We start from the raw sequence: 17,654 nt of genomic DNA, 5'->3' as shown, positions 1-17,654 counted from the left end.
TAAAAAGTAACACGATAACGAGGGTATATACACGGGGTACCGGTACCGAGTCAGTGTGCGGGTGTACTGGTTAGTTGAGGTAATTTGTACATGTAGGTAGGGGTGAAGTGACTATGCATAGATAATAAACAGCAAGTAGCAGCAATGTACAAAACAAATGGAGGGGGGTCAATGTAATAGTCCGGTGGCCATTTGATTAATTGTTCAGCAGTCTTATGGCTTGGGGTAGAAGCTGTTAAGGAGCGTTTTGATCCTAGACTTGGCGCTCTGGTACCACTTGCCGTGCGGTAATAGAGAAAACAGTATTTCACTTGGGTGACTGGAGTCTCTGACAATGTTATATGCTTTCCTCTGACACTGTCTATTATATAGGTCCTGGATAGCAGGAAGCTTGGCCCCAGTTAAGTACTGGGCCGTACGCACTACCCTCCGTAGCGCCTTATGGTCAGATGCCGAGCAGTTGCCATACCAGGTGGTGATACAACTGGTCAGGATGCTCTGAATGGTGCAGTTGTAGAACTTTTTGAGGATCTCAGGACCCATGCAAAATCTTTTCAGTCTCCTGAGGGGGAAAATGTTTTGTTGTGCCCTCTTCACGACTGTCTTGGTGTGTTTGGACCATAATAGATCATTGGTGATGTGGACACCAAGGAACTTGAAACTCTCGACCCACTCTACTACAGCCCCGGGCCTGTTCGGCCTGCCTTTTCCTGTAGTCCACGATCAGCTCCTTTGTCTTGATCACATTGAGGGAGAGGTTGTCCTGGCACCACACTGCCAGTTCACACTGCCACCTCTCTATAGGCTGTCTCATCATTGTCGGTGATCAGGCCTGCCACTGTTGTGTCATCAGCAAACTTAACGATAGTGTTTGAATCGTGTTTGGCCACGCAGTCGTGAGTGAACAGGGAGTACAGGAGGGGACTAAGTACACACCCCTGAGGGGTCCCAGTGTTGAGGATCAGCGTGGCAGACATGTTGTTGCCTAACCTTACAACCTGGGGGCGGCCCGTCAGGAAGTCCATGATCCAGTTGCAGAGGGAGTGTTTAGTCCCAGGGTCCTTCGCTTAGTGATGAGCTTCGTGGGCACTATGGTGTTGAATGCTGAGCTGTAGTCAATAAACAGCATTCTCACATTGGTGTTCTTTTTGTCCTGGTTGGAAAGGGCAGTGTGGAGTGCGATTGAGATTGCGTCATCTGTGGATCTGTTGGGGCGGAATGCGAGTGTGTCTAGGGTGTCTGGGAGGATGCTGTTGATGTTAGCCATGACCAGCCTTTCAAAGCACTTCATGGCTACCGATGTGAGTGCTACGGGGTGGTAATCATTTAGGCAGGTTACCTTTGCTTCCTTGGGCACAGGAACTATGGTGGTCTGCTTGTAGGTATTACAGACTCAGTCAGGGAGAGGATGAAAATGTCAGTGAAGACACTTGCCAGTTGGTCAGCGGATTCTTTGAGTACACGTCCTGGTAATCCATCTGGCCCAGCGGCTTTGTGAATATTGACCTGTTTAAAGGTATTGCTCACATTTTCTACCGAGAGCATTATCACACAGTCATCCAGAACAGCTGGTGCTCTTATGCATGCTTCAGTGTTGCTTGCCTCGAAGAGAGCATGAAAGGCATTTAGTTCATCTGATACTCTCCCGTCACTGGGCAGCTTACTTCTGGGTTTCTCTTTATTGTCCATAATAGTTTTCAAGCCCTGCCACATCCGACGAGCGTCAGATCCAGTGTAGTAGGATTCAATCTTAATCCAGTATTGACGCTTAGTTTGTTTGATGGTTCGTCTGAGGGCAAAGCAATATTTCTTATAAGCGTAAGGATTAGTGTCCCGCTCCTTGAAAGCGGCAGCTCTACCTTTAGCTCGATGCTGGTGTTGCCTGTAATCCATGGCTTCTGGTTGGGATATGTACGTACGGTCACTGTGGGTACAATGTTGTCGATACACATATTGATGAAGCCGATGACGGAGGTGGTATACTCCTCAATGCCATTGGATGAATCCCGGAACTAGCAAAACAGTCCAGTAGCGTAGCATCTGCATTATCTGACCACTTCCGTATTGAGCGAGTCACTGGTACTTCCTGCCTTAGTTTTTGCTTGTAAGCAGGAATCAGGAGGATAGAATTATGGTCATATTTGCGAGCTTTGTATGCATCTCTGTGTGTGGAGTAAAGGTGGTCTAGAGTTTTTTTCTCCTCTGGTTACACATGTGACATGCTGTTAAAAATTTGGTAAAACTGATTTGTTTGCCTGCATTGAAGTCCCTGTCCACTAAGAGCGCTGCTTCTGGATGAGCATTTTCTTGTTTGCTTATGGCAAGTTGGTTGAGTGCGGTCTTAGTGCCAGCATCGGTCTGTGGTGGTAAATAGACGGCTAAGAATAATATAGATGAGAACTCTCTTGGTAGATAGTGTAGTCTACAGCTTATCATATGGTACTCTACCTCAGGCAAGCAATACCTCAAGACTTATTTAATATTAGACATTGCGCACCAGCTGTTATTGACAAAAAGACACACTCAAGCTGCTTCCAGTTTGTGGTGAGTAATCGCTGTTCTGATATCGAGAAGTTATTTTTCGGGTCATAAGAGATGGTAGCAGCAATATTATGGACAAAATAAGTAAAACAATAAGTAACAAATAACTAACAACATAGCACAATTGGTCAGGAGCATGTAAAACGTCATCCATGCTCTTCGGTGCCATCTTACAGGGGGTCAGTGCAGCTGTTAGGCAGACACTGTAGCTAACAATTCAAATGTGTGAATAATCATCTCACAAAGTACCGACTGAAAGCTAGCTGGAATTACGGTCCCCAAATGGAGCGTTCTTTGCTGCCTTTTAAGTGTGAGGCAGTTCCATTCCGCACCCAGATTTCAGAGGGGACACTTTGAAAAAGGAACATCAAAAAGCTTTTAGACATGACACAGATTGAGCTTTGATATTGTGAGGCAGCCCTCTCCCATTTGTCCTCTTTATCCATCAGTGAGGCTCAAACAAGGGCTGTTATGCAGATGGATGGAAGGATAAGACTGGGGCTGGTGTGGCAGCAGGCAATGATTTGTTTCCCTACAACAGCAGAGGGGAAAGAAGGGGAGGAGATGAGGGGGGAGGAGAGGAAAGAAGAGGGAGAGGAGAGGGAGATGAGAAGGAAAGGCGAGGAGTGTGATGATGCCACGACACTGAGCCAGGCCATGCAAATCACTAAAGAGCAGTGGGGATTTAAACAGACAGACAGGCCACCACCAATCCTGGACTTGGCATTTCTCATAAAGCTCCTATAAGCCCCAAATGAGTGTCAACTTTTAATGATGGAGATCCAAGTCTCCCTTGAAATGTAAACATGAATTCATGGTGCTGTACAGTTCAGTATGCTGCCTTGGTTTTTATTATTTTAGTCTGCATGTATGATTGATGACTACAAGACACATCAAATTAGATCCCTCTAAATGCAGTGCCACTGTACAGGAAATTAAAAGGGATTCTGATGAAGTTGGCAATGTTAATTTATCCGTAAGTGCTAATGCACATAGTTAAACAAATGTTATTCTCCCTAAAAATGGTTGCCACTTTGGTTCTCACCTCTGAGCATCCATTAAAAGTAAATCCTTTGCAAACTTACCTTGATAGAGAATTTGATCCCCGGAAAAGCCTGGCTTTAAGTTTGTGATAAACAGGTTTGTGTTGCTATGGTGTTTCTTTTAATGGAATTGTGTTAACAGGTTTAAGGAGCAGCGTTGTAGTTCTGCAAGAGTGTGGGGGAGAGGCGCTCCCTCACTTTTTCAGTTTGATAATACACAAAGCTGGTAAAACTACTTCTGGAAAATGTATTCTGATAAATTCTAAATAAATAATATTTAATTTCTTCCCTGTCTTCCTGGGGGGCTCCCGAGTGGCGGTCTAAGGCACTGCATCTCAGTGCTAGAGGCGGCACTTCAAATCCAGGCTGTAACACAAAAAATGTAAATAAGAAATCACAACCGGTGGTGATTGGGAGTCCAATAGGGCAGCGCACAATTTGCCCAGCGTCGTCTGGATTTGGCAGGTGTAGGTCGTCATTCTAAAGAATATTTGTTATTAACTGACTTGCCTAGTTAAATAAAGGTTAAATGAAAATATATATATTTCTGGCTGTGGCGATAATGATTAACTGTAGGCTACGTGTGTGCACTGCGAAGGTCCATCAGATGCTTGACCACTTTGGCAAACGTTTATAAAGATTCACCAGCTGTTTCTATCCAGTCTTATAAACAAAATGAGAAGCCACATGTTCACAACCACAAGCTTTAAAGGCTTGTCCGCAGCGAACCAGGCTGCAGGGCACACACCTGATACGTCAGGCAAACATCCTGGAGAGAGAGCTGAGGGGGGAGAGCCTCAGAGCCTCTCCCTCCGGGATTCAGGCAAGAAGACATTTGCATCCTGTGCCAAGACTCTCCCTCCTGTGTGCCTCCACCATCAATGGCTTTAGGGACTTTGTTCACAGTAGGGAACACATGCCACGCGAGCTGAGACCACTGCTTAACTGTACATGATCTCCAGTGCTTGACTTGGGCGAAGCTCACCGGAGCTGAGTACCGGCACTTCCTTTTCTCTACTACTTGAGCTCCTGCTCAAAATTATTGTGGAGCTCCTGCACCTATATATAAACAGTACCGGCACCCAAAATGAGTACTGGAACCTATTTTAGTCCGAGTCAAGCACTGTACCTCAGCGGCGTGTTAGAGGGGGTTCAGCCACATGAACCTTATCATCACACCAACGAGATCTAGGATCCAAATTCACACTGTGTCTGCCTTGATGTTCATAAAACTCCACCGACCCCCTCTTGCGGAGTGGAATCCAGAACCAAATGTGACTACTTGGTAACGGCGACACCGTTCTGCGGAGGAAATCCAAACCATAGTAGCCACCGCAAAGCCCAAGGAGCCTGACCCTCTGGAAGTTGTTGTATCCCTCCTTGGGATATTTCGACTATTGGCTATTGGTTGAGACGCAAAGCCTGTTCTAGCTTGGGATGGCAGGGTGGGCAATTGGAAATATGAATTAGGCCAAGTTGAAGGTAATAATGCATTAAGATTATATTAGTTTATTGAGGTGCATGGTTACACATCAAAAGCTTGATTTGATTTTATGTTTTAAAACAAATGTTCTGCAATTCTACGTAGTAATGATTTATGTTCACTACTTTGTCAATTGATTTGAATTAATGTTCAATCTCTGCAAATAAATGATATGAATTGATATTTCACCTCAGTTTTCTTTTTATTCTGTAATAGGGTATATTGTAACCATGTGTTCAAGCTAATCAAAGTGTATTTATGATACAGCTACACAATACAATGCAATGCCTACTCACAACTAAAGCTCTCCCTGCAAACAGTACAGGGATATTAAGCTATATGTATTTGTATTAACATTAGGCTATAGCCTACAAATAGCTATACCACGTAGTCGTAGCCTATTAGGCTATACTATAAATGAATATTGTTTGTTTCTGAACTGGCCGAATCGCAGAGCTATCCTTCCACACCACAAGTTGGTTAAACTTTTTTAACATCATTGCACGATCCTGGCGCTGTCCTTTCAGCAGCACGAATGGCCCTCCAATCGCTTAAAATAACACTCAAGATGCATATTCCCATAAATAAAGGCATATTCCCACTATAAATGCATATTTCCATAAAACTGATTGAGGTCAATCAAATGAATGATGATCACCGGTAAAACGTGAATAATTATCATTCACGATTGACTGTGATGGCCTATTTTGAAATTAGGTATGCCTAACTTGGTAATTGAGGGTATTAAAAATAAATATTGAGACAATATGTGTGGGCTAGAGGTCGACCGATTATGATTTTTCAACAGGGATACCGATTATTGGAGGACCAATAATCGGTATAATCGGTATTATATATTATTGGAGGCCCAATAATCGGTATAATTGGTATTATATATATATTTGTAATAATGACAATTACAACAATACTGAATTAACACTTTTATTTTAACTTAATATAGTACATAAATAAAATCTATTTAGTCTCAAGTAAATAATGAAACATGTTCAATTTTGTTTAAATAATGCAAAAACACAGTGTTGGAGAAGAAAGTAAAAGTGCAATATGTGCCATGGTAAAAAGCTAACGTTTAAGTTCCTTGCTCAGAACATGAGAACATATGAAAGCTGGTGATTCAATATTCCCAGTTCTTCAATATTCCCAGTTAAGAAGTTTTAGGTTGTAGTTATTATAGGAATTATGATGCATCAACTATTTCTCTCTATACCATTTGTATTTCATATACCTTTGACTATTGGATGTTCTTATAGGCACTTTAGTATTGCCAGCGTAATCTTAGGAGTTGATAGGCTTGAAGTCATAAACAGCGCTGTGCTTCAAGCATTGCTAAGAGCTGCTGGCAAATGCAGTAAAGTGCTGTTTGAATGAATGCTTATGAGCCTGCTGCTGCCTACCACCACTCAATCAGACAATATCAATCAATATAATATAATAAACACCGAAATACGAGCCTTTGATCATTAATATGGTAAAAATCCGGAAACTATCATTTCGAAAACAAAACGTTTATTCTTTCAGTGAAATACTGAATCGTTCCGTATTTTATCGAACGGGTGGCAACCTTAAGTCTAAATACTGCTGTTAGATTGCATAACCTTCAATGTTATGTCATAATTATGTAAAATTCTGGCAAATGAATTACGGTCTTTGTTAGGAAGAAAGATTCAGGCGGCCCAAACTGTTGCATTTAACCCGACTCTGCTTGACTGAACGCAAGAGAAGTGACACAATTTCCCTAAGTTAATATTGGCTGCTAACATGAATTTATTTTAACTAAATATGCAGGTTTAAAAATAAATACTTCTGTGTATTGATTTTAAGAAAGGCATTGATGTTTATGGTTAGGTACATTTGTGCAACGATTGTGCTTTTTCGCTTTTGTTAAATAATCACCCGTTTGGCGAAGTTGAAGTAGGCTTTGATTTTATGATAAATTAACAGGCACCGCATTGATTATATGCAACACAAGACAAGCTAGTTAACCTGGTAATATCATCAACCATGTGTAGTTAACTAGTGATTATGTGAAGATTGATTGTTTTTTATAAGATAAGTTTAATGTAGCTAACAACTTACCTTGGCTCCTTGCAACCACAAGGTCCTTTTGACGCTGCACTCGCGTAGCAGGTGGTCAGCCTGCCACGCAGTTTCCTCGTGGATTGCAATGTAATCGGCCATGCCGATTAATCAGTCGACCTCTAGTATAGGCAGACGTTGCAAAATGAGGATGAATTTTATGCATATTCTATTATAATATAGAATTATATTATATAGATTTATATATTCAATAGGCTACATCTGTCGGTACAAACTTTGATTCAGGAAAATATGACATTTTTTTATCTAGCGCTTCATCACCTAAAAAAATGTTGCAGGAGTGAAAGGAGTGAAACAATTTCTAATTTCCATTATAAAGGTGCAGCTTTGAATACTAAAATCAGCTCAGTGAGTGATGAACTATGTTCAACAAACAATGAAAACATACTAACTAAAAATATATCCAATTACTCAAGTATTTGTTTGATGCTAGTAACTAATTATCTGCACTAATGATAAGACCCAATAGGTTCAACTAAATAGCGTTATACAATACGCCCTACCATTGTGTGACTAACATTCCACGTTTTACTCTGTATGACAGGGCATTCTGATGAACCTGTTTGTAGACATGACTACAAAATAATCTGATACTTTACTGTAAAGAAATATCTGGACTAGCTCTTATAACTGTGACTATTTCTTATCAGTCCAGTAGAAGGGTAGAGACTGGTATCCATAATAGAGGTGTATGTGCATATTCTATTACCACTGACCCTCTCTGTGCTTCCCCCTGGGCTACCGTCCTCCTCCCCCAGGCTGCCTGTATCCCTGTCCTACTGAGCAACGGCTGGGAGCTGCCTTTTTCCGAGATCATCGACTGGAGCAAAGCAGCTGTCATCGGGGACGAGAGGCTCCTGCTGCAGGTAACTACTGATGGAGACCTCCTCCCTATGACACTTCTTTCTCTCTCTCACTCGCTCTCTCATGCTGTTATACAGTACCGTAAACTGTACCTTATGCTAGAACACAAGGCAATCACAACTCACGTTGGGCTCTATAAAGTAGACCTTAGTAAGGACCGCTGGGATGGATGACTTTTACTGCTCTCTCCAAAGGAATATATTGATACAATTTTGCAAACATACTACAGTAACTTTTGGGGGGGTCAATATTGTCCTATCACAGCACTCCTGTTTGCTGTAATATTCTGTTACCTCAAACTACTCTCTCTTATCATTCCGCATTAGTTGCAGTTTCATGTTCATTGGGGTGAGTCTTGTCCTTGAGGCAGAACTGAGCGATTTCCACTAGATGGGCCAGCTGCAAAGTCAAAATGGTCTATATTGTAAAAATTCATGATTTTTAATTTAAGGTTGGGGTTAGCAGTGTGGTTAGGTTTAAATAAATAAAAATTGGACTTTGTGTCTGTTCCAGCTAGTGACAGCTCTGCAGAGCTGGCTCCAGAAGAAGAAGAATTTTGACAAACGCTAACCTGCGCATTCCTACAGTTACCTTTTGTTAGCTTCATAAACTAGCCATCCTTTAACTTTACATACTATACCAAGTATCCAGAATTAGAGGAAGAGAATCCTCATCTTGCCAGCCACACCCGCGGTTTCAGAAGGCTTGTTTGCAGAGGGGTGTGATGAAATGCCAATATACCTACACATATTAATCTACCCCATCCCTGCAACCGCCCGCCCATCTCCCTAATGTCTCCCAGAGCATGGGCCCTGTATCAATCAACTATCCCATTAATTATGTAATTCAAGATGTATGATATTTATATTCTTTAATTACTGAACTTATTAGCAGCTGATGTGGCAAAAAGGAAGACGTTTGATTTACGATATGAAAAATGTCACCCAGAACATGAAAATAAATGAGGAAATGATGTGTGCCGAGATATGACAAGATTTCCCTCAGTGTCATTCACCTTCTTGTCTCAGTTCCATCCCCACTTATGAAATCAGAGCAATTATTAGAGGAGCTGCCTGTTGCCGTTGACCTGGGAACGACCCATGGTTCTATTGAAACCCGACACATTTATTTTATCTCAGACTACTGATGCACACAAAGATGTGTATCAGTTGATTTGCACTCAATTGCAAAATTGAGTCAACACACAATGCAAATGCAGCCTATTAAAAGCCGTAAATGGTTTTAATACCAGTCCTGTAATTATACGCTGTTGAATGAAAGACATTCAGAGTTGCTAACTATTGTTTTTTCTCACTCTCTTCACCCCCTAGTTACAAAGTCCCTGTCCTAAAAGCATGCTAATTGTTGTCAGATATGTGTAGACGTGGAAAATATGCTGTGACAGGATATGAGGCACTCAAGGACGTTTTGTCTCTAGGAGAAAGAAAAAATATATAATGACAGCATTTGTTCACTAGGCACAAATAATTGTTACATCTAATTAAATTAAGCACTTAGAAGTCAGACACACCAAGAAAACGGCGGGCCGATAGGTACTTAACACAGTAGGAGGCCGTTCCATCTCTTGCTAGAACAAAATATGTACCTGCTGAGTCCCAACCTGGTACAGACAAACCTGACGTTTCTACTTGTAGAATTGCCCTGCTCGTCAGTAGCCAACAACTTGACTTTGAGCCAATCAGAGAACACAAACCTTGAAGTGGAGGAGCCAATAGGAGTGACAAGTAAAAGGAAGAAAGGAAGGCACTTTTCTCTGTGTAATCCATCCCCTTTTCTAAAACAATAAAGCTGCATAATACATATTTTTTTACTAGAGCAAGTATTTACATATTTTATTTCTAGCTAAGGATCTTTGTGTTTGAAGAAGGATTTTTTTTGTTAGGTATGATAATGTGCACTTTTTTTCTTTGCTTCCCACATGTAAAATAATCCGATCTATAACCAAATAATATGCCCAGGCAAATATTCTTATACTTGATGGTGTAACCTAAAACATTATCCCAGTTTGATATGCTGCTTGTGTATGCATTCTGATATCAGCTAAAAATAAAACATGTTTTGGTCATGGACTTTAAAAGCACATGGCTAGTGACACTACATGGCCAAAAGTAGGTGGACACCCCTTCAAATTACTGGATTCGGCTAGTTCAGCCACACCCGTTGCTGACAGGTGTATAAAATTGAGCACACAGCCATGCAATCTCCATAGACAAATACAGGCAGTAGAATGGCCCATACTGAAGAGCTTAGTGACTTTCAACTTGGCACCGTCATAGGATGCCACCTTTCCAACAAGTCAGATTGTCATATTTCTGCCCTGCTAGAGTTGCCCGGTCAACTGTACATTTTGTTATTGTGAAGTGAAAAGGTCTAGGAGCAACAACAGCTCAGCCGTGAAGTGGTAGGCCACACAAGCTCACAGAACGGGACCGATGAGGTGCTGAAGCGTGTAACAATTGTTTGTCCTTTGTTGCAACACTCACAACGAGTTCCAAACTGCAACGTCAGCACAAGAGTTGTTCGTCAGGAGGTTCATGAAATGGGTTTCCAAGGCCGAGCAGATGCACACCACGCGCAATTCCAAACGTCGGCTGGAGTGGTGTATTGGACTCTGGAGCAGTGGAAACTCGTTCTCCGGAGTGATGCCTCAGGCTTCACCATCTGGCAGTCCAACGGACTATACTGGGTTAGGCAGATACCAGGAGAACACCTCCTGCCCGAATGCATCATGCCAACTGTAAAGTTTGGTGCAGGAGGAATAATGATCTGGGGCTGTTTTCATGGTTCAGGCTAGGCCCCTTGGTTCCAGTAACAGCATACAATGACATTCTAGACGATTCTGTACGTCCAACTTTGTGGCAACAGTTTGGGGAAGGCCCTTTCCTGTTTCAGGATGACAATGCCCCCTTACGTACACGAAGCGAGGTCCATACAGAAATGGTTTGTCGAGATGTGTGGAAAAACTTGACTGGCCTGCACAGAGCCCTGACTTCGACCCCATTGAATAGCTTTGGGATGAATTGGAATACTGACTGCGAGCCAGGCCTAAACACACAACATCAGTGCCCGGCCTCACTAATGCTCTTGTGGCTGAATGGAAGCAAGTCCCCGCAGCAATGTTCCAACATCTGGTGTAAAGCCTTCCCAGAAGATTGGAGGCTGTCATAGCAGCAAAGGGGGGACCAACTCCATATTAATGCCCATGATTTTGGAATGAGATGTTTGACTTGCAGGTGTCCACATACCTTTGGTCATGTAGTATAGTTGGCTACATTAGGTTCTACCATTTCACAATAACCTTGAAGTTATTACTTCTAAACAAAATACTTTTGGGTGGATCTTTGTTGTTTGAACAGACGCTGAGATTATAGTTGATTATCAATGCAAAATGGGCTACTTTGATAAATAGCCTATATAGCCTATAGATCAGATCAAGGACCGAAGCAACAACACTGCCCCAACAGCTACAGAAGGAATGATCCGGCGCGTCTCAATTTTCAGGTAGTACAAAGTATGTTAAATGCACTGAGGTATAATAAGAACGGTTATTGTCGGAGTGTATTACAAGCCGCTCTTCTTGGCTCACATCAACACCATTATCCCAGAAACCCTAGACCCACTTCAATATGCATACCGCCCTAACAGATCCACAGATGATGCAATCTCTATTGGACTCCACACTGCCCATTCCCACCTGGACAAAATAAACACCTATGTGAGAATGCTATTCATTGACTACAGCTCAGTGTTCAACACCATAGTGCCCTCAAAGCACATCAATAAGCTAAGGACCCTGGGACAAAACACCTCCCTCTGCAAATGGCTCCTGGACTTCCTGACGGGCCGCCCCAGGTGGTAAGGTAAGTATTTAAGTAAAGTCTACACCTGTTGTATTCAGCGTATGTGACAAATACAATTTGATTTGATTTGATTGAGGGAAAGATGAACGGAGCAAAGTACAGAGAGATCCTTGCTCCAGGGCTCTCAGGACCTCAGACTGGGGCGAAGGTTCACCTTCCAACAGGACAACGACACTAAGCACACAGTCAAGACAATGCAGGTTTGGCTTCGGGACAAGTCTTTGAATGTCCTTGAGTGGCCCAGCCAGAGCCCGGACTTGAACCTGATCAAACATTTCTGGAAAGACCTGAAATTAGCTGTGCAGTGACACTCCCCATCCAACCTGACAGAGCTTGAGAGGATCTGCAGAGAAGAATGGAAGAAACTCCCCAAATACAGGTGTGCCAAGCTTGTAGCGTCATAACCAAGAAGACTTGAGGCTGTAATCTCTGCCAAATGTGCTGCAACAAAGTACTGAGTAAATTGTCTTAAAAACCTCTTTGGGCTGGTTAATGGGATCGATATGACAACACCAGTGAAAGTGCAGGGCGCCAAATTCAAAACAACAGAAATCCCATAATTAAAATTCCTCAAACATACAAGTATTTTACACCAATTTAAAGATACACTTCTTGTTAATCCCACCACAGTGTCCGATTTCAAAAAGTCTTTACAGCGAAAGCAAACCAAACGATTATGTTAGGTCAGAGCCAAGTCACAGAAAAACACAATTTTTCCAGCCAAAGAGAGGAGTCACAAAAAGCAGAAATAGAGATAAATGAATCTCTAATCTTTGATGATCTTCATCAGATGACACTCATAGGACTGCATGTTACACAATACATATATGTTTTGTTCGATAAAGTTCATATTTGTATTACAAAAATCTCAGTTTACATTAGCGCGTTACATTCAGTAGTTCCAAAACATGAGAGCAGAGAGCCACATCAATTTACAGAAATACTCATAATAAACATTGATAAAATATACAACTATTATGCACGGAATTATAGATACACTTCTCCTTAATGCAACCGCTGTGTCAGATTTTTTTTTTTTACTTTACAGAAAAAGCACACCATGCTATAATCTGAGTATAACAGATATCCGCCATGTTGTGTAGTCAACAGAAGTCAGAAATAGCATTATAAATATTCACTTACCTTTGATGATCTTCATCAGAATGCACTCCCAGGAATCCCAGTTCCACAATAAATGTTTGTTTTGTTCGATAATATTCATCATTTATGTCCAAATACCTCCTTTTGTTAGCGCGTTCAGTTCACAAATTCAAATTCATGACGCGCGATCACTAGGAGCAGACAAAAAGTTAAAAAGTTCCGTTACATGTCAAACGATGTATAGAATCAATCTTTAGGATGTTTTTAACATGAATCTTCAATAATGTTCCAACCGGAGAATTCCTTTGTCTGTAGAAATGCAATGGAACAGAGCTCGCTCTCACGTGAACGAGCGTGGCCGGGCTCGTGGCTCTCTGGCAGACCTCTGACTCATTCCCCTCTCATTCGCCCCCACTTCACAGGAGCAGACAAAAAGTTAAAAAGTTCCGTTACATGTCAAACGATGTATAGAATCAATCTTTAGGATGTTTTTAACATGAATCTTCAATAATGTTCCAACCGGAGAATTCCTTTGTCTGTAGAAATGCAATGGAACAGAGCTCGCTCTCACGTGAACGAGCGTGGCCGGGCTCGTGGCTCTCTGGCAGACCTCTGACTCATTCCCCTCTCATTCGCCCCCACTTCACAGTAGAAGCATCAAACAAGGTTCTAAAGACTGTTGACATCTAGTGGAAGCCTTAGGAAGTGCAATATGACCAATATCCCACTGTATCTTCGATAGGCAATGAGTTGAAAACCTACAAACCTCAGATTTCCCACTTCCTGGTTGGATTTTCTCTCAGGTTTTTGCCTGCCATATGAGTTATGTTATACTCACAGACATCATTCAAACAGTTCTAGAAACTTCAGAGTGTTTTCTATACAAATATACTAATGCTATGCATAAATTAGCTTCTGGGACTGAGTAGCAGGCAGTTTACTCTGGGAACCTCTGGGCACCTTATTCATCCAAGCTACTCAACACTGCCCCCATTCATAAGAAGTTAATACTTATGTAAATGTGATATTTTTTATACATTTGCAAAAATGTCAAAAATTCTGTTTTTGCTTCGTCATTATGGGGGGAAAACGATTGAATCAATTTGAAAATAAGGTTTTAACGTAACAAAACGTGGAAAAAGTCAACGGGTCTGAATACTTTCTGAATGAACTGTAAACAACTGCTTCCCACAAAGCATCGTTACCCATCACTCGACAAAAGCTGTAGTCCTTGCAAAGCAAGGGAAACAACTCATTCAAGGTCTCAGAACGAGTGACGTCACCGATTGAAACGCTACTGGTGCGCACTGCTAACTAGCTAGCCATTTCACGTCAGTGACATGAGCCAGGCATTCACACACGTGGCATGGTTATGTGGCACGTGGCATGGTTACACGTGGTCTGCGGTTGTGAGACCGGTTGGACTTGTTGCCAAATTCTCTAAAATGACATTGGATGCGGCTTATAGTAGATAAATTAACATTAAATCCTCTGTCAACGGCTTTGGTGGATATTCTTGCAGTCAGCATGCTAATTGCATGCTCCCTCAAAATGTGATAAAACTGTGGCATTGTGTTGTGGGACAAAACTGCAACTTTTAGTGAGGCCTATTATTGTCCACAGGCGCACCTGTGTAATGATCATGCTGTTTAATCAGCTTCTTGATATGCCACATCTGTCAGGTGGATGGATTATCTTGGCAAATGAGAAATGCTCACTAACAGGGATGTAAAGAAATGTCTTTAATTTCAGCTCATGAAACATGGGATCAACACTTTACATGTTGCGTTAATATTTTTGTTCAGTGTAGTTGTGGTCATATGGCTAGTATCTATGGAAGCATTTAGCTTCCTAAACTCAATTGGAAATGCAAATGAAGAAATTATAAATCAATGTCATATTTGCAATTTTGCATTTTTGGTGACAAAATTCTAAATGAAATGCAAGAAAAGATATTGCATTATCATTTTCATGGCAGCAGGGTAGCCTAGTGGTTAGAGCGCTGGATTAGTAACCAGAAGGTTGCAAGTTCAAATCCCTGAGCTGACAAGGTACAAATCTGTCGTTCTGCCCCTGAATAGGCAGTTAACCCACTGTTCCTAGGCCGTCAATAAGAATGTGTTCTTAACTGACTTGCCTAGTTAAATAAATGTTTAAAAAAATGATAGAGTATGCATAATGTCTGCCTATTTGAAAAGGAAGTAGCAAAGTGTGACACATTTAAAAATCAAATGTAAATGCGTCGCTAGTGTGTGTCACCGGGTCATTGTCAAAGAGATCCCCTGCAGATGCTATTCACATTCTGGAGTCCGATTTCAAGGACGCCAGTGAAGATGGCAAAACCGTGTCTCAGGATGACATCCTCTTCCTGAACAAGCTGAATGATGGTATAAGGAAAAATAGTCATGACCATTATAAATTGACCTTGCCTTTTAAGGAGAGACCCAATCTACCCGACGATAAACAACTCGCCATTGTACGACTCAGCCACCTTAAAAGGAAACTGTTAAACGATGAAAAGTATAAGGAACATTGTCAAGTTCATGGATGAGGTCATTGAAAATGGTGACCGGAAGAAGTTGAAGATGATGAAAATGAAGGCAGGAAATGGAATATTGCTCATCATGGTGTCTATCATCCTAAGAAGTCAGATAAGCTACGCGTAGTATTTGATCGCTCTGCCAAGTACAAGTTTAAATGACCATCTGCTTCCAGGGCCTGATTTGATGGACAAGCTGAATGGTGTTCTCATGTGTATTTGGCAGATGTGTGACATTGAGATGATGTTTCACCAGTTCCATGTTCCTGAGACTGACCGAAACTATCTGCACTTCCTTTGGTGGAAAAAGGGAGACATTACTCCACAACCTCAAGTGTTCCGCATGAAGGTGCATCTGTTTGGTGCCGCATTATCTACTGGAGGTGCAAACTATGGGCTGAAGCATCTAGCTAAGGAGAACAGAGACCTATACCCTCTAGGCTCACAATTCATCATGAGCGACTTTTATGTAGATGACAGGGTCACAAGCATAGACAGTACGGAACATGCTATTCAGTTTGCATGTGAGGCTCGAGAGCTTCGACTGCACATGTTTGTATCCAATGACAGAGCTGTCCTAGAAAGTATACCGCCATCTGAACGTGCATCCGACATTAAGGACCGTAACCTTGCATTTGATGACTTGCCATCAGAAAAAAGCACTAGAGATTCAGTGGCACGTTGAGTCTGACTGCTTCAAGTTCAATGTCAATCTCAAGGACCAACCTGCAACGCGTCGAGGTATACTGTCTACAGTTGCCTCCTTGCAAAATATTGCTGATCTCCCTCCAGAGCGTGTGGACTCATCACCGCCCTTTACGTACTGCGATATGGATTGTTTTGGCCCATTTCTCATTAAGCAAGGACGAAGAGTGCATAAAAGGTATGGTCTTCTCTTCACCTGTTTTTTCTCTCGTGCCGTTCATATTGAAATATTAGATGACATGTCAACAAATGCCTTCATTAATGGTCTGCGCTGCTTCATAACCATACATGGTCAGTTCGTCAGATTAAATGTGACCAAGGAAGCAACTTTGTGTGAGCCAATAATGAACTGAAGGAAGCGCTCAAGGAAGTTGACATGGACAGGCTGACTGCCTATCTCGTTGAGAAACAGTGTGATTTCAGCATGAATGCCCCCCCATTCAAGTCACGTGGGTGGCATCTGGGAGCGAACAGTGAGAGGTATCCTTAGCTCCACACTCTCACTCTCTTCTGGTAGACTAGATGATTATTCTCTACGAGCCTTCTTCTACGACGCAATGACAAATGTAAACAATCGCCCACTCACCGTTGACAACCCCAATGATCCAAACAGTCTTGAGCCACTCACCCCTAATCATCTGCTTACTATGAAATCTACCACAGCTCTACTTCCTCCTGCCAGATTCATCAGGGAGGACATGTACGCTCAGAAAAGGTGACGGCCTGTTTAATACCAAGTAGAACGGTTTTGGAGACGCTGGCGAAAAGAGTATCTAGCCAACATCGCCATCCGGCAGTGCTGGCACACCCCGACGAGAAACCTGCAGTTCGGTGACATAGTGATGATGAGAGATGATGATCTGCCTAGAAATTAGTGGTGGATGGGTAGTCTCAGAGACTACTGTTGATAAAGAGGGACTAGTAAGGAGAGTCAGAATATGTGTTGGTGATCGAAAGTTAGACAAGACAGGCAAGCGTCTCACCAAGCTGTCAGTGTTCGAACGCCCAGTTCAAAAACTAGTCTTGTTGCCGGAGACTGGTTAAGATATATGCCCCCCCCCCCCAAATCTCTTTACATCCTATATCTAACCATGATCTCTTCTACTTTTGAGTCGTTTGTGCTATGATTCCATACCTTTCTGATACCATATTTCTGGTCTTAGGTCATTTAAAGTACAGAAATCATTCGTTATTTGTGTATACCATGTACATTGTTCCAAATCACTACTGATTTAGTGGGAGTGTAAACAAGTGTCCGATCACGTCTGCTCTATATTTGGACTTTTATTTTCGTGTAGGAACTTTCTATCCTCTATCCTATCCTGTATATTTGACAGTTTAGTGTGACTTTTATTTTGAAAGCAGGCTTTTTGCCTTCT

The 17,654-nt window shown here is 42.0% G+C and overlaps 1 protein-coding gene across 3 annotated transcripts in view; it reads left to right on the top strand.

The window, feature by feature from the left end:
* Window positions 1-17,654, top strand: part of LOC110529611 (exostosin-1) — a 280,414-nt gene that overhangs the window by 226,579 nt on the left and 36,181 nt on the right. For all 3 annotated transcript variants that reach the window (XM_036985038.1, XM_036985037.1, XM_036985039.1), the window contains exon 4: window positions 7,944-8,051. In XM_036985038.1, the coding sequence (XP_036840933.1) occupies window positions 7,944-8,051 (108 nt within the window). The remainder of the gene's footprint in view (window positions 1-7,943; window positions 8,052-17,654) is intronic.

The sequence above is a fragment of the Oncorhynchus mykiss genome, chromosome 8, assembly GCF_013265735.2.
Source record: "Oncorhynchus mykiss isolate Arlee chromosome 8, USDA_OmykA_1.1, whole genome shotgun sequence".
In the NCBI taxonomy this organism is placed as follows: domain Eukaryota; kingdom Metazoa; phylum Chordata; class Actinopteri; order Salmoniformes; family Salmonidae; genus Oncorhynchus; species Oncorhynchus mykiss.
The sequence above is the reverse complement of the archived record's forward strand: the minus strand, read 5'-3'. Positions and strand labels throughout refer to the sequence as shown.